Source organism: Xenopus tropicalis, chromosome 6 (genome assembly GCF_000004195.4).
Source record: "Xenopus tropicalis strain Nigerian chromosome 6, UCB_Xtro_10.0, whole genome shotgun sequence".
Taxonomy (NCBI): domain Eukaryota; kingdom Metazoa; phylum Chordata; class Amphibia; order Anura; family Pipidae; genus Xenopus; species Xenopus tropicalis.
In genome coordinates, this window is record NC_030682.2 from 146,504,510 (window position 1) to 146,523,258 (window position 18,749).

At 42.7% G+C, this 18,749-nt stretch overlaps 1 protein-coding gene across 2 annotated transcripts in view; it reads right to left on the reverse strand.

Moving 5' to 3' along the window:
- Positions 1–18,749, reverse strand: part of trappc9 (trafficking protein particle complex 9) — a 287,181-nt gene that overhangs the window by 234,062 nt on the left and 34,370 nt on the right. For both annotated transcript variants that reach the window (NM_001142140.1, XM_012964380.3), the window contains 2 exon segments: positions 1,374–1,500; positions 11,874–11,959. In NM_001142140.1, the coding sequence (NP_001135612.1) occupies positions 1,374–1,500; positions 11,874–11,959 (213 nt within the window).

Sequence of the window (18,749 nt, forward strand, 5' to 3'; positions counted from 1 at the left end):
TATGTTACAATAGGGGGCACTTTATTCACTATATATTATAAGGAACTCCTCGGGGACTTATAATATCCCTATATGTTACAATAGGGGGCACTTTATTCACTATATATTATAAGGAACTCCTCGGGGGCTTATAATATCCCTATATGTTACAATAGGGGTCACTTTATTCACTCTATATTATAAGGAACTCCTCGGGGGCTTATAATATCCCTATATGTTACAATAGGGGGCACTTTATTCACTATATATTATAAGGAACTCCTCTGTGACTTATAATATCCCTATATGTTACAATAGGGGGCACTTTATTCACTATATATTATAAGGAACTCCTCGGGGGCTTATAATATCCCTATATGTTACAATAGGGGGCACTTTATTAACTATATATTATAAGGAACTCCTCTGGGACTTATAATATCCCTATATGTTACAATAGGGGGCACTTTATTCACTATATATTATAAGGAACTCCTCGGGGACTTATAATATCCCTATATTTTACAATAGGGGGTACTTTATTCACTATATATTATAAGGAACTCCTCTGTGACTTATAATGTCCCTATATTTTACAATAGGGGGTACTTTATTCACTATATATTATAAGGAACTCCTCGGGGGCTTATAATATCCCTATATGTTACAATAGGGGGTACTTTATTCACTATATATTATAAGGAACTCCTCGGGGGCTTATAATATCCCTATATGTTACAATAGGGGGTACTTTATTCACTATATATTATAAGGAACTCCTCGGGGGCTTATAATATCCCTATATGTTACAATAGGGGGCACTTTATTCACTATATATTATAAGGAACTCCTCGGGGGCTTATAATATCCCTATATGTTACAATAGGGGGCACTTTATTCACTATATATTATAAGGAACTCCTCGGGGGCTTATAATATCCCTATATGTTACAATAGGGGGTACTTTATTCACTATATATTATAAGGAACTCCTCGGGGGCTTATAATATCCCTATATGTTACAATAGGGGGTACTTTATTCACTATATAATACACAAGAGCAGTAAATATTCTGTAAATTAAATCTTTACAAACGGTTGCTTAGTGATACCATGAGTTATAATTGGTGTTCAGTAATTTGTGCCATATGACTTACTGCAACTGGGTATCATAATAAATAATGTACCACCTGTTGTAAAATATAAGGATATTAGAAGACAACACAAAGTTCCGTTTTTATATGGTCATAGAACTGCTTGGTGACTTATAATATCCTTATATTTTACAGCAGGGGGTACACCAATCACTGTATAGAAGGGATGTTCTGGGCACACAGTAATGGAAGTTTTTTCCATTAAGTAGCCTATGTTGCTGAATATACGGGGCTGATTTACCATTGACTGTGATCTGCCCAGTGGTTCTGGGAACGCCAACTAACGTCACAGGATACAGGCCGGACTCGGCGGGAAGGGAAAGAGCCGCCGGAAGGTATTCAAACTCAACGCCGCTTGTCAGGAGACCCTGAAAGGAAAATACGGAGAGTTATTTATACATATAATGAGATGGGAAGCCAGGGATCTGCATGGAAGGAAGGTGTCTGTCTGGATCTTTCCATTGCCATGGGGTAATACTGAGCTGGTTTTGACTGTAAATGACTCCCTACCCAACCCAAAAGCTCTAGCCCCTCCCACTGCTTGAGTCACAGACTCCCTTCCTCCGTAAGCTGCCAGTGCCCTAGTCCCTCCCACTGCTTGAGTCACAGACTCCCTTCCTCCGTAAACTGCCAGTGCCCTTGTCCCTCCCACTGCTTGAGTCACAGACTCCCTTCCTCCGTAAGCTGCAGAGTGCCCTTGTCCCTCCCACTGCTTGAGTCCCAGACTCCCTTCCTCCGTAAACTGCCAGTGCCCTTGTCCCTCCCACTGCTTGAGTCACAGACTCCCTTCCTCCGTAAGCTGCCAGTGCCCTAGTCCCTGCCACTGCTTGAGTCACAGACTCCCTTCCTCCGTAAGCTGCCAGTGCCCTAGTCCCTCCCACTGCTTGAGTCACAGACTCCCTTCCTCCGTAAACTGCCAGTGCCCTTGTCCCTCCCACTGCTTGAGTCACAGACTCCCTTCCTCCGTAAGCTGCAGAGTGCCCTTGTCCCTCCCACGGCTTGAGTCACAGACTCCCTTCCTCCGTAAGCTGCAGAGTGCCCTTGTCCCTCCCACTGCTTGAGTCACAGACTCCCTTCCTCCGTAAGCTGCCAGTGCCCTTGTCCCTCCCACTGCTTGAGTCACAGACTCCCTTCCTCCGTAAGCTGCAGAGTGCCCTTGTCCCTCCCACTGCTTGAGTCACAGACTCCCTTCCTCCGTAAGCTGCCAGTGCCCTTGTCCCTCCCACTGCTTGAGTCACAGACTCCCTTCCTCCGTAAGCTGCCAGTGCCCTAGTCCCTCCCACTGCTTGAGTCACAGACTCCCTTCCTCCGTAAGCTGCAGAGTGCCCTTGTCCCTCCCACTGCTTGAGTCACAGACTCCCTTCCTCCGTAAGCTGCCAGTGCCCTTGTCCCTCCCACTGCTTGAGTCACAGACTCCCTTCCTCCGTAAGCTGCCAGTGCCCTAGTCCCTCCCACTGCTTGAGTCACAGACTCCCTTCCTCCGGAAGCTGCAGAGTGTCCTTGTCCAACCCCCAGTCCTGCCCATGTGTTTGCCAGTCAGCTATATCTCAATGTCTGGTATGACTGGTAAATTAGCAGAATGGGCCCTTCAGTCCCACCAGGTCCCAGGTTAAAGTAACATTCTCACAGTATATTGCAATGACAGACCGTGTGAGTCTTTAATTGTAAAAAAATTCAAAAACACTGCATATCCGAAGAATTAGGAAAACTGTTACAATGCAGCAAATAAATCTTATAGTTCTGTTGCTATTAGAGCAAGCAAGCCTCTCCCAAAGTCATCCACCAATCACCTATAGCCATTCATCTGCGCCACGTATGTTCTCCATCTGAGATCAGACACAGAACGGCTTTATATCGCTTCATCAAGGCCCAGAATTGCCCTTTAAAAGCACCCTATAGGGCCCTGCCTTTTCCACAACGTATCTGATCTCTCCCTATGTATTTTTTATACGGGCCTAACGGCTGCCACGTCGCTTTGAACATTCTGAAGGGAAACATCTAGTTTTCAGGGGCATGAATTTTGTATATGTGTTTCACTATTCATGTACAGGGGAGGCAGCGAGGGAAGGAGAGAAGGCATCGCCATGAAAGGGCTGATTTGAAAAGCATTTCCCTTTCTGAGGCTTTGAAATGTGCATTTGTACTGCCAGGAGAGTCACCCCTGCAATGGCAATTACTCGCAGCGTCCAATTATATATTTTTAGCATTACAGTAAATAGCACCAAAAATATTTCCCCTTTTATTCAGTATGTTCCATGTGGGAAAGGCTTAGACTCTAACTCAAATGTAGACAAACTCATTGCACTTCAATTCTTTTATTTCTCTCAAACCTGAAAATGCTAATTATGGCTCTGATTTAAAGTTATATTCAGCTTCATTTTCTAAGGAAAAAATATAGATTTGTTACATACTTACATTATACAGTGAGAGACACAAGCTCTGGCACCCCAAGCATTCAGTATGGAGTGAGAGTCAGAGACAGTGAGCAGTGTCACCATAAGCACATTATATACAGTCTGAGAGACAGGGGACTTTAACAACCCAAGCTCGTTATACCACAAGATACTGACACCCCAACTACATTACACAGTGAGAGGCGGTAGATACTGACACCCCAACTACAATATACAGTGAGAGTCAGTAGATACTGACACCCCAACTACATTACACAGTGAAAGGCGGTAGATATTGACACCCCAACTACATTATACAGTGAGAGGCAGTAGATACTGACACCCCAATTACATTACACAGTGAAAGGCGGTAGATATTGACACCCCAACTACATTATACAGTGAGAGGCAGTAGATACTGACACCCCAATTACATTACACAGTAAGGGGCAGTAGGCAGTGACACCCCAACTACATTATACATTGAGAGGAAGTAGATATGGAAACCCCAACTACATTATACAGTGAGAGGAAGTAGATACGGACACCCCAACTACATTATACAATGAGAGGAAGAAGATACAGACACCCCAACTACATTACACAGTGAGAGGCGGTAGATACTGACACCCCAACTACATTATACAGTGAGAGGCAGTAGATACTGACACCCCAACTATATTATAAAGTGAGAGGAAATAGTAAGTGGCACCCCAACTACATTACACAGTGAGAGGAAGAAGATACTGACACCCCAACTACATTACACAGTGAGAGGCAGTAGACAGTGACACCCCAACTACATTACACAGTGAGAGGCAGTAGATACTGACACCCCTTCATAGAACCTTTCTTACCCACGTGCCACTCTCTCCACAGAACATTTCTTACCCCCGTGCCAATCTCTCCATAGAACCTTTCTTACACACGTGCCACACTCTTTTACCTTCCCCCCGCCCCATACACCATTCTCTTTTCCCCTACTCCCTTCCCTGAGATCTAACAGCCCAAACACCACTTCCACTGCTTCTCATTTACCTTCTCCTCCAAACAAATCTGAGAATTCAGATTTCCTTCTGCCTTTAACTTCATCATCCTACTCCTTTCCCCTTCTACTGAGGCACATACGTTTATTTTAGCTGTTGGTCATTCATAACTTAAACTGCATGGGAATACTGACCGATTAGTGCAGGCTCTTTGCAATAAAGTAATAGAAACCCTTGGGAGACACGTACTAGACCTTCAATGGTGTGACTTTTAGAGTAAAGTAGTATATTTAAAATAATGATGATAAATGTAATAAAGAGTGCGTCTGTCTATGGTATCATTATATTGTTCATATTTTTACAAACTATCCCCATAGAACAGTATATACATAATATCCTTCTCTAATCTCTTGCTCATTAATGCCATAAATGGAATAAATGAATCTGAATGGGATGTATATATACATATATGTGAGTGCCTATATAATGGGGGTCCGGACTGGGGTCTGTATAATTTGCACGTGGAATAGTTTTGTTTTCTTGCAATATAAAATAATAATTAACGACTCATAAATAAAATGCCCGGTGTTTTGTCACGCCGATCATGAAAATGATGCTTAATGGAATAGTCCATTTCTCCAAGTGTCAGAAGCACTAGTGCAGAGAATAGCGAGAGACAGACACATACATCATTATTCCTGGCTCCTTCCCTGCACTACAGCATGATCCATAGGTACCAGCGGCCCTGTATTAACGGGCAATAAGAAGTAGAACAAATATGGCGGTGCCTGTAGGGCAGCTTACAGACAGAATATCATGTAAATGTTCCAGTCTCCTTGCTAGCTAGGAGTGAAGCCATTGGCAGTGATTCAAGGGAATGAATTATTGCTCCATTCGTGGATGTTTAATTCCCTCATATGTTGGAAAACATATGCATGAATATTGATCGATAAGTCCCCTTCAAATCAGGTTGCCAGACCACCCCCTGTCAGTTTCAAGAGCAGAATGTGAGCAGGAACTAAATATATATATACAGCTTAACATGGCCGCTCCATTGACTCAATACTCAGTACTGAATAAGGGAATATAAGTGACAATAAATCAGGATAACAGAAGCCCATCAGAGTCAGCAGTAACCGGCCAATGGGAATCCCTACCTATTGACTGAACAATAGAGTATTGCAAGTAGACCATCAACCCAGTGGTCCCCAACAATCTGCAAATACTTGAGGCCAATCACAGTGGGAAGCAATCCAGTTATTCCTATATATAATCCATGCTAACTATGCTCAGCTACTAGCTACCTGAATCTACACCTCCCAGAGAGACAGATACATGGGGAAGAGGAAAGATGGCCGGGGAGGGGGAATGATAATGCACCATAGTGCTGCCGGTGGTCACCAGTAAATTGGCCCTAGAGAATGCCCCAATGATTAAGCCACCATAGGGGACATAATGACAGTTACAGTGGGATCATACATTTATAGTTCTATTACTAGTGATGCCCCCAAAGGTTACTTGGAACCCATTCGGTGGGGGTACCATGCAGAGATAAAGCAGTTTTCCCAAATATCTCCCACCAATACCAGTAATTCTGTGCTAGAAGACAGTGCCAGGGAATTTCAGCCATAAAGTGAGGCTGGAGAAGGCTATGAGTAACCGCAACTGACCAATCTGTACGAGATCAAAAACAGATCCATTTTTTGCAGGATGAATCATGGTTTTTAAACATTACTAAACGTTCCAGACACAAATACAATTATTTTTTGGTGAGTATATTTAATGCAGCTATTAACATAAGCACCCGTATAGACAGGGGAAAAGGTTACAGTGAGCCCCATCCAGTCGCTCCGTTCCACTAGCACCATCTTTGCTGCAGATGGAAGTCACTTTAGTCATGGTTGGCTCATTATTTTACCATCTGTGCCTCTTTCAGTTCTGGCAAAACAGACTCTTTTGCAGACAATATTGGCTTTGGTGGCACAAAATCGAGAGAAGTGGCCACTCTGCCAATGACCTTCCTATTCGTCTGACTGTGAAGAACAAGTGGCTTCCAAAAGTGACAGATTTTAATTCCTATAGGAAATGCAAAGAGCAGGAGCGTTCTTCATCTCAAGGAACAACCACATTTGATTTATATTCTTCTCTTACTGGGGACATTTACTAACTATGGTGGAAGTGAAATTGCCTACATATTGTACTTTTGGAGCTTTGCCCCCCTGGCCAAGAATCAAAAACAGACGAATTTTTGTTCATTATGCAAAAACCGCTTTTGGAGATCACCTTTTTACATATTTTCTCCAACAAGATAAGCACTTTCTTCGTCCCTCCCAATCTTCCCAATGTAGGCAGGATGGTTGGGTTGGTAGAGCAGCAGAGTCGTTCTTCTGTAGTTGGGACACCAGGAAAACAAAATGGCTTGTTCCAGGATAATTTTCTGCAGCCTCCAACATATCTCCTTATATTACTTCGCTGAGAACATTCATACCTTTTCACTCAGACTAAGACACTGTGCAAAATGGCAGCCATAGCTAGAGCTCTGAAGTGGGCACTTAAGATACCACTGACACTCCTTAGGTTCCAAAAAACCAAGGGATTGTCCCATCAGCCTCATCTAGCTTTATGCTCTCTATTGTCCCTTTCTGTCTAAAGCCTTTTCAGAAAATCCTCACTGATACTTCAGAACCCTTCCTCAACTGGCTTAAAGCTGGCCATACACCTTCAGATCCGCTCGCTCGGCGATGTCGCCAAGCGAGCGGATCTTCTCCGGATATCCCCACCTACGGTGGGCGATATCGAGAGAATCCAGGCTAATTTGGTAATTTGGCCCTGGGGCCAAACGATCGAATTAAAACGACGGGTATAGGCAAAGTCGGTTCGGGGACAGCATCGGCTTGTTTTTTAACCTGCCCGATTTCAGGCCAGATATCGGTCGGGCAGGCCCGTCGGTAGTGCCCATACACAGGCCGGTTAGCTGCCGAATCAGTCTAAGGGACTGATATTGGCAGCTAGAATCGGCTCGTGTATGGGCACCTTAAGTCTATGACAGACAGCAGTATTCTAGTGCAACTTACAGTTGGTCTTCATTGTTCATGGTATTTGAATTATTTATGTTCCGCATCTCTCAGGCAGTAACAGGCAGAAATCTTGATGGTAGAATAGAAAACAAATAGCAGTGGACTATATAGAAATACAAATAAAAGGCAACAATAACCCTACAACTGTAGACAGAATTTTTTTTTCTGGTTGCAGGTCCGTCCTCTAAGCTGGAAAATGCTCTGTGCACTATTGCCCTTTTCGTTTATTCCATAAGGTTCTAACTGAACAGAGTCCAAGTGGCAGAGAGGAAAATGATGTTAGAAATAGAATAATACATGAACGGAGTACCTCCCAGGAATGTCAAATCACTGGAAACGCTCTAATAATTGGTCGTATATCCATTTAAGTTCTGGGAACTTGAGCCCACTGCAGACAAGCTGGCTCTGAATAGCACATTGTTATGGGTTATACATGAATAAAGAGCCATTACACAGATCCTCTGAGCAGCCAACATTTCCGCAGGAGCCACCAACTTACTAACAAATGGAAAATGTCCGGCCGCTATTAAGAGGGAGCAGACTGGCAGGATGATAGGAAGAAGGGCCCTACATACATATCATAGAAATGTGCATACCAAAAACAAAACACAAAAAGAAGTCCAAAGAAGGCAAAGATCCTGATACCATTATTTACATGACAAAAACCCTATAACACAAAAAGAAAATCCCTCCTTGCCCCACCCATCATAAACTGTAACCAGTGTTCTAAACCAGCTTAAGTCACTGACTCCTTTGTCCAGTCCCTTGAAGCTGCCATCACGGTGTCCATGTACCACCCACTGCTTGAGTTACAGACCATCTGCCCTGCCCCTTTAAGCTGCCATCACGGTGTCCAAGTACCTCCCACTGCTTGAGTTACAGACTGCCTGCCCTGCCCCTATAAGCTGCCATCACGGTGTCCAAGTATCTCCCAGTGCTTGAGTTACAGATTGCCTGCCCTGCCCCTATAATTTGCCGTATCCAAGTATCTCCCAGTGCTTGAGTTACAGACTGCCTGCCCTGCCCCTATAAGCTGCCATCACGGTGTCCAAGTATCTCCCAGTGCTTGAGTTACAGATTGCCTGCCCTGCCCCTATAATTTGCCGTATCCAAGTATCTCCCACTGCTTGAGTTACAGACTGCCTGCCCTGGCCCTATAAGCTGCCATTACAGTGTCCAAGTATCTCCCACTGCTTGAGTTACAGACTGCCTGCCCTGCCCCTATAAGCTGCCATTGCAGTGTCCAAGTATCTCCCACTGCTTGAGTTACAGACTGCCTGCCATGCCCTGCCCATATAAGCTGCCAACACAGTGTCCAAGTATCTCCCACTGCTTGAGTTACAACTGCCTGCCCCTATAAGCTACCATCAAGGTATCCAAGTACCTCCCACTGCTTGAGTTACAGACTGCCTGCCCTGCCCCTATAAGCTGCCATCACAGTGTCCAAGTATCTCCCACTGCCTGAGTTACAGACTGCCTGCCCTGCCCCTATAAGCTGCCATCAAGGTGTCCAAGTACATCCCACTGCTTGAGTTAAAGACTGCCTGCCCTACCCTTATAAGCTGCCATCACAGTGTCCAAGTATCTCCCACTGCTTGAGTTACAGACCGCCTGCCCTGCCCCTATAAGCTGCAATCTGGGTGTCCAAGTATCTCCCACTGCTTGAGTTACAGACTGCCTGCCCTGCCCCTACAAGCTGCCATCACAGTGTCCAAGTACCTCCCACTGCTTGAGTTACAGACTGCCTGCCCTGCCCCAATAAGCTGCCATCACAGTGTCCAAGTACCTCCCACTGCTTGAGTTACAAACTGCCTGCCCTGCCCCTATAAGCCTCCATCATGGTGTTCTAATAGCTCCCACTGCTCAAGTTACAAACTGCCTCCCCAGACCCTTTAAGCAGCCATCACAGCCTAAGCTTTAATTACAAACTCTCTGTAACTCTACCTGTAAGCAGTGCCGTTTCTACAATAAGGCAAGGTGAGAACCTCATTGCACTGTGAGTGCCTGACACCCTTTCAGATAACTAATCAATTCTAAACCCAACTGCTGAAATACAGTGGCTTTATCCATTGTCTGGCTAACAAGCTTGGTTGCTGCTGGCCATACAATGGTACCTCTGTTAGCAACCAATTAAACTGAACAGTGGTACAGACAACAGATCTGCCCTCAGGAAATCAATGCAGTAAAGAAGCCGATGAACCTTTTAACAGGTGAGTAAAAGGTCTTGGTGACATTGTCAGAGCCGGTGACCCACCACTATCTGCTCATTTCGGTCACGCTGACCCTCGATTCTATCCAGTCTCATTTCCTGCATTGAGGGAGAGGCGGTCATATCCATCCTGGCAAGAAATTACATTTACTCCAGGCTTTGTAATGGACGTCAGTGTGCTGAAACCCTCCACAGTGGCTGGAGTGCATGACTGCCGGCTATTAAGCAGCCTTCCTTGGAGATGATTGGGTTTATAGGACATTGCTCTAATGTTATTATAAGTTTTATGGACAAACACAGGGTGCTCTAAGGGTGAATCCACATTCATAAGCACACACAGCACTATAATCCAGTACAATGAAACCTTATACCTGGTATCTAGTACACAGCTCCCAAAATGCACATCCCGACTTAATATAAACACAGATTATTTTATGATGCAGAAATGATAACAAATGCTAAAGGCGGCCAAACAATGGCAGATTTAAGTCCTTTAGACCAATTTGGCATCTGCCCATGTATGGGGCTCCCTTACAGGCCTCCCCTGGGTGAAAACTGGCCAAGTATTGATCAGGCAAGTTTGATTTTCCCGTCGGATCGGGGACCACTTTGGCTCATTGATGCAGTCCTTGCTCCAATGGCTTCTATATCATTGTAATTTGATCATTCCTAGGGCTGACTATAAAGATTTTCATCCAGGTCATAGTATATCCAATATAAATAAATCTAAAGCAACTGGACTTGTTAAAGGAACAGTAACACCAAAAAATGAAAGAGCTTTAAATTAATAAAAATATAATACACTGTTGCCCTGCACTGGTAAAACTGGTGTGTTTGCTACAGTAACACTACTATAATTTATATAATAAGCTGCTGTGTAGCCACGGGGGCAGCCATTCAAGCTGGAAAAAAGGAGAAAAGGCACAGGTTACATAGCAGATAACAGATAAGTTCTGTAGAATACAATAGTGTTTTATCTGTTATCTGCTATGTGCCTGTGCCTTTTCTCCTTTGAATGGCTGCCTCCATGGCTACACAGCATCTTATTTATATAAATTATAGTAGACTTTCTGAAGTAAACACACAACTTTTACCAGTGCAGGGCAGCAGCACATTATATTTTAGTTACTTTTATACACTTTCATTTTTTGGTGTTACTGTTCCTTTAAGTAATCATTGAAGACGTTTCACTACTCATCCGAGCAGCTTCTTCAGTTCAACTGACTGGTAACTCCACAGCATTCACACCTCTGTGAGTTTCAGGTGTCACCTTTCTGAAGAGTTACAAAGTGCCATTGTGATTGGATTAGTGGAAGAGTTTATATGCTGTAGACTTCCCATACCAGTCAGTTGAACTGAAGAAGCTGCTCGGATGAGTAGTGAAACGTCTTCAATGATTACTTAACAAGTCCAGCTGCTTTAGATTTATTTATATTGGATATTCCTAGGACTCTTCAGTCTCATTGCCCGTCTCTCGCCATTCTCTCTTCATGCAGCAGGTGGAGTCAGGTTTTTATTGACAGGTCTAATACACCCTTTGGGGGTGGCTGCACCTTTGGCTTAGAAGAGGTATTACAGCTCACTCTTTTAAAATATCCGGCTTTGGCAGAAATCCTGTCTCTCTACATGTCGGATTTATGCCGAAGTCAGTTATTTTGTTTGTGCTGGAGTCAGTTGAGTTAGCTCTAACACGTCTGCAGCCCCCACTAAAAGCTGTACTAGACCTACCTGTCAATCAGAATCTGACCCCGACTTCTGCATGAAGAGAGAATAAAGAAAGACAGGTTATTTATGTAGTTAGATATTTCCATGAGAAAAAGCTTAGATTACATTTTGATTTTTGTGATAGAACCCCTTTAAACAGGCAACTGAACTTTTTATTCAACCAAAAGCATGAAGATCTCCAAAGCATGCTGATTGCCCAGGGATTCTGGGGGCTCTCTGTTCAAGGTGAAATACATTAACAGTCCAATCGGCTCCATTCTTTCAGTTCGCCAGAGAAAAGGAAACATGGCTGCCTAGTCAGTTGATTCCATCAGCAAGAGACGCTCTATACAGGTATGTACAGTAACTTACCATTGTCTCAACTCTCAGTTCAAAAGGCATGGGATTGTACACCATCAGCTGAACTTCACACACATCTCCTTGTACCCACTGGAAATCTGTAGATAAGAAAAAAAATAATTACAAAGTAGCAATATTTGCCCAAGTTAGTTACCCTCACTCTGGCCCAGGGGGGTGTTGTCCAGAAAAAAGGCTAACAAATAAGTCTATATTAACGGTCTGTTGAGGAGTAAAGGGAATTATAGAGATCAGAGTTTGAGATATCTGTTATTGGATGTGTTAATATCAAATTAAGCTTTCTGTTTGATTAATGCACATGTCTGAAATAACAGTGAGAAAGGATGGAAACAAGATAGCAGCTCCCAGTAGGTATCAGAATAGCACTCAATAGTAAGAAATCCAAGTCTGGCTTGGGACTCCTCCAGTTACATGGGAGTAGGAGAAACAATAGGTTAGCTGAAAGCAGTTCTAATGTGTAGCGCTGGCTCCTTCTGAAAGCTCAGACTCAGGCACACTTTACTGCTGCGCTGCAAGTTGGAGTGATATCCCCCCCACTCACCCCCAACAGCCGATCAGCAGAACAATGGGAAGGGAGCAAAATACCAGCTCCCAGTAGGTATCAGAATAGCACTCAATAGTAAGAAATCCAAGTCCGGCTTGGGACTCCTCCAGTTACATGGGAGTAGGAGAAACAATAGGTTAGCTGAAAGCAGTTCTAATGAGTAGCGCTGGCTGAAAGCTCAGACTCAGGCACAAGGCACTGAGATGGCGCCTACACACCAATATTACAGCTACAAATACATTTGTTGGTTCAAGAATAAAAGGTTAAATGGCAGAGGGAATTATTTGCTGTGTAACAGTGTCATTTAGAAATAAACAGTACCCCATAAATATCATGTCAGTGTCCCTTTATGTAAATGGATGGCATTATATTAGCTGGGGTTCCAGGACTGACAGATAGAACAGGAAGGTTCAGGAGATAGAGAGATGACTTCCCAGGCAGGGTACTGCCTCCAAAGAGCTTATAGTCAACTTCACAGACCATTTGGCATTAGAGCTTGGCTACTTTCTGAAACTGAAGTTGGACCTGGGGGCAAGGTATTGAACTTAATTAAGACTTTCTTGGCCCTTTTGTTCCTTTATGTTGCCTATGTCTTCCCAATACCAGACTCTAACTATGCTCATATCTATAGTCTGTTAGGACCAAAAGTGGAAATGCCTTTCAGCAGAGGAAAGAGCTGGGGATGAAGGTTTAGTAGCTGTATGCATGATTTCTTGCTTTATGGTTCTACAACAGATCAATTACTGCCCACCCTTGTCCTGTCATTCACACACCATAGTGCAGAAAGCCCCAACCCAAGGCTCAAAAGCAATAGGCTGCAAGCTGCTATTAGTGCATAGGGGGCAGGCCAATATCCAATCAGAACACAACTGAACCCCCCCCCCCCCCTGGGAACTCCTTTGCCCTTGTGTTACTTCAGTGGCTCCCAAATAAATGTGCCGTACCAAGAGCAAACGGCTGGGGACTTGGCTACAATGAATCATCTGCTTGTCACAAATACAATATAGAAAATATAACCAGTAACAGAGAGCTGTGTAACTTGGGCTCAATGTACAGAACCGCAGAATCAGGCCCGGACTGGCAATCTGTGGGGTCTGGAAAATGCCCAAGTGGACTGGTGGGGGGCTGTTTGGGCCTCTGTGAGTGCCAGGGTCTATTCTGACTCCCAGAGTAGAACTGCACAGAATGGTCTTGTAGCACAGTATAATAGTATTATAGTAATAATTGTATGAAATATAAGAATCCAAGGTCGATGACTCATTAGTGTATATAGGGGTAATTATGTAATCACAGAAATGATGCTAATGAATAATCAGAAACAATTAGAACTGCTAATCGACTATACTGCTACATATTATAATCCTATTTATTGTGTGTATATACAATATATATATATATATATATATATATATATATATATATATATATATATATATATATATAGTGGATGTGTAGAAAGCACTCACAGCATATAAAAGTAAAACAAAAGTTTGTTTGTTTATTAGCTCATCGCATCAACGCGTTTCGATCCTAATATATATATATATATATACACACAGTATATGTGTTTGTGTATATATATATATATATATATATATACACATATACAGGAATGGGACCTGGCAGCCAGAATGCTCAGGACCTGGGGTTTGCTGGATAAGGGATTTTTTTTTTGGCAAATTGGATCTCCATGCCTTAAGTCTAATAAAAAATCATTTAACCATTAAATAAACCCAATAGGACTGTTCTGCCCCAATAAGGGGTAATTATATCTTAGTTGGGATCAAGTACAGGTACTGTTTTATTATTACAGAGAAAAGGGAATCATTTAACCATGAAATAAACCCAATAGGGCTGTTCTGCCCCAATAAGGGGTAATTATATCTTAGTTGGGATCAAGTACAGGTACTGTTTTATTATTACAGAGAAAGGGGAATCATTTAACCATTAAATAAACCCAATAGGGCTGTTCTGCCCCAATAAGGGGTAATTATATCTTAGTTGGGATCAAGTACAGGTACGGTTTCATTATTACAGAGAAAAGGGAATCATTTAACCATTAAATAAACCCAATAGGGCTGTTCTGCCCCAATAAGGGGTAATTATATCTTAGTTGGGATCAAGTACAGGTACTGTTTTATTATTACAGAGAAAAGGAAATCATTTAACCATTAAATAAACCCAATAGGGCTGTTTTGCCCCCAATAAGGGGTAATTATATCTTAGTTGGGATCAAGTACAGGTACTGTTTTATTATTACAGAGAAAAGGAAATCATTTAACCATGAAATAAACCCAATAGGGCTGTTTTGCCCCCAATAAGGGGTAATTATGTCAGGAACTATTGAGATTCGAACCCTGGACTTTGTGCGGAACTCCGGCTGCACATGCTTACTGAGCCACAGGGGGCTCTTTGACCTACATGCGATCAGTTGCTCTAATGTCCTTTCTGCCTTTCCACCAGTTTCACTGTCTATATTGGTCATCACATGTGTGGCTGCTTTGTTAATCACCAGACTATTTAAACCCTCTCCGGGCTAGACACAGTGCTCGATCATCGTTCCCGCTGAGCCTGGTCTTGCCACCTCCGATTCCTGTGTTCCCTGCCTTGTTCCTGTTTGATTTTGCGATATTGACTTCTGCCTGACTTTCTGAATTGCTTGAACTCTGCCTGGACTGACCCCTGCCTGACTAACGGATCTTGCTAGAACTCTGCCTGAATCGACCCTTGCCTGATTAATGGACTTGCTAGAACACTGCCTGGACTGACCCCTGCCTGCCTTTGGATTCACCTGTTACCGGACTCTGTATTTATCACAGGCCTGTACTTTACTTTTATTTCCATTCTGTTTATATTCATTAAAACTTCTTTGTTCTTCTAACTTGGCTGTCTGGCCTTTTAAGGGAGTTCTGGGTTATCCGCACATAGGCTCCTACCTGCCAGCCACTCACCTGTGGTTGCACCTGACAAATTATATCTTAGTTGGGATCAAGTACAGGTACTGTTTTATTATTACAGAGAAAAGGGAATCATTTAACCATTAAATAAACCCAATAGGCCTGTTCTGCCCCCAATAAGGGGTAATTATATCTTAGTTGGGATCAAGTACAGGTACTGTTTTATTATTACAGAGAAAAGGGAATCATTTAACCATTAAATAAACCCAATAGGGCTGTTCTGCCCCAATAAGGGGTAATTATATCTTAGTTGGGATCAAGTACAGGTACTGTTTTATTATTACAGAGAAAAGGGAATCATTTAACCATTAAATAAACCCAATAGGGCTGTTCTGCCCCCAATAAGGGGTAATTATATCTTAGTTGGGATCAAGTACAGGTACTGTTTTATTATTACAGAGAAAAGGGAATCATTTAACCATGAAATAAACCCAATAGGGCTGTTCTGCCCCCAATAAGGGGTAATTATATCTTAGTTGGGATCAAGTACAGGTACTGTTTTATTATAACAGAGAAAAAGGAAATCTTTTAAAAAAAATATAATTATTTGTGTATAATGGAGTCTATTCCTAATGTGGAACTTTCCGGATAACGGATCCTATACCTGTACAAGTTTTAGTGAGTCATGTGACAGAAATTACATCACTAAGCTCCGATTATAACTGATGACATCACTAAGCACCGTTTATAAGGATATAATTTAGAGTTTGGTGCCATAGGGAAATGACCGAACTGTATATTATAATAAGATAATAAACAGAGACATTTCTTCTGGCTTTACGTTGTGTTATAAAGGGAAAATACTCGGTTTCAGTGGTATCTATGTGAGGTTTTACTTGCTGCCATTAAGTATAATGTAACGTTCCATCTCTAGGGTACCAGCCCTTCCACAGAACAAAAATGTCTTTCCTCTCTCTCTCAGGACCGGCTGCATGTTCTGAATAATGTCCCAGAAATTGAAGCCGGCCAATGTGAATGATTTATCATGCCGTACGGAGCTTTAGAGGCTGAAAATTATTTCGAAAAAGTCTATTTTCAGCCTCATATTTCACTTGTGCCCAAGGAGCCGTGGAAACTGGGAGGTACAGTGCGGTATAATATATGTTTAACGGCTCTGGAGAGACGGCGAAAGGTTAATTCACTCCCGGGGTGAAAGTGGAAGCAGTTAAACATACACGCGGGATGGAGTCAATTTATTCCTGACAACATAATTAGCCATTTTTAATTGCCCTTAAAAGTATGGGTTTACAAAAAATGGCATAAGGTAATTTTCAGTCATAATAAAGATCGATTTTGACTCATAGAATTTCAACAGAATTGTACATTTGTAGTATTAAGATATAATTAGGACTATCTTCCCATAAGAGAAAATTAGGAGGTGCCATAGTGTTTCCCTTAGACAGTACAGTATGGGGGTACAGCTTATTGTGTGCCCAGAACATTCCTTCTCTGTATATTTGTATTTATACATATGGGTAGGGGGTGCCATAGTGTTTCCCTTAGACAGTACAGTATGGGGGTACAGCTTATTGTGTGCCCAGAACATTCCTTCTCTGTATATTTGTATTTATACATATGGGTAGGAGGTGCCATAGTGTTTCCCTTAGACAGTACGGTATGGGGGTACAGCTTATTGTGTGCCCAGAACATTCCTTCTCTGTATATTTGTATTTATACATATGGGTAGGAGGTGCCATAGTGTTTCCCTTAGACAGTACAGTATGGGGGTACAGCTTATTGTGTGCCCAGAACATTCCTTCTCTGTATATTTGTATTTATACATATGGGTAGGGGGTGCCATAGTGTTTCCCTTAGACAGTACAGTATGGGGGTACAGCTTATTGTGTGCCCAGAACATTCCTTCTCTGTATATTTGTATTTATACATATGGGTAGGAGGTGCCATAGTGTTTCCCTTAGACAGTACAGTATGGGGGTACAGCTTATTGTGTGCCCAGACTATTCCTTCTCTGTATATTTGTATTTATACATATGGGTAGGGGGTGCCATAGTGTTTCCCTTAGACAGTACAGTATGAGGGTACAGCTTATTGTGTGCCCAGAACATTCCTTCTCTGTATATTTGTATTTATACATATGGGTAGGGGGTGCCATAGTGTTTCCCTTAGACAGTACAGTATGAGGGTACAGCTTATTGTGTGCCCAGAACATTCCTTCTCTGTATATTTGTATTTATACATATGGGTAGGGGGTGCCATAGTGTTTCCCTTAGACAGTACAGTATGAGGGTACAGCTTATTGTGTGCCCAGAACATTCCTTCTCTGTATATTTGTATTTATACATATGGGTAGGAGGTGCCATAGTGTTTCCCTTAGACAGTACATAGTAACATAGTAGTAACATAGTAAGTTGGGTTGAAAAAAGACATACGTCCATCAAGTTCAACCATAATGCCTATACCTAACCTGCCTAACTACAAGTTGATCCAGAGGAAGGCAAAAAACCCCATCTGAAGCCTCTCTAATTTGCCTCAGAGGGGAAAAAATTCCTTCCTGACTCCAAGATGGCAATCGGACCAGTCCCTGTATCAACTTGTACTAAGAGCTATCTCCCATAACCGTGTATTCCCTCACTTGCTAAGAATCCATCCAGCCCCTTCTTAAAGCTATATAATGTATCAGCCAGTACGACTGATTCGGGGAGGGAATTCCACAACTTCACAGCTCTCACTGTAAAAAATCCTTTCCGAATATTTAAATGGAACCTCCCTTCTTCTAAACGGAGTGGGTGCCCTCGTGTCCGTTGGAAGGACCTACTGGTAAATAAAACATTAGAGAGGTTATTATATGATCCCCTTATATATTTATACATAGTTATCATGTCACCTCTTAAGCGCCTCTTCTCCAGTGTAAACAGACCCAACTTGGCCAGTCTTTCTTCATAACCGAGACTTTCCATACCCTTTACCAGCTTAGTTGCCCTTCTCTGGACCCTCTCTAGCTCAATAATGTCCCGTTTGAGCACTGGAGACCAAAACTGAACAGCATATTCTAGATGGGGCCTTACCAGTGCTCTGTAAAGGGGAAGAATAACCCCCTCCTCCCGTGAATCTATACCCCTTTTAATACAGCTCAGAACCTTGTTTGCCCTTGCAGCTGCTGCCTGGCATTGCTTGCTACAGCCAAGTTTATTATCTACAAGGACTCCAAGATCCTTCTCCATTATGGATTTGCCTAGTGCAGTCCCATTAAGGTTATACGGGGCTTGCATATTTTTACATCCCAGGTGCATGACCTTACATTTATCCACATTAAATCTCATCTGCCACTTAGCTGCCCAGATTGCCAGTTGGTCAAGATCCTGCTGCAGGGATGTCACATCCTGGATAGAATTGACTGGTCTGCAGAGT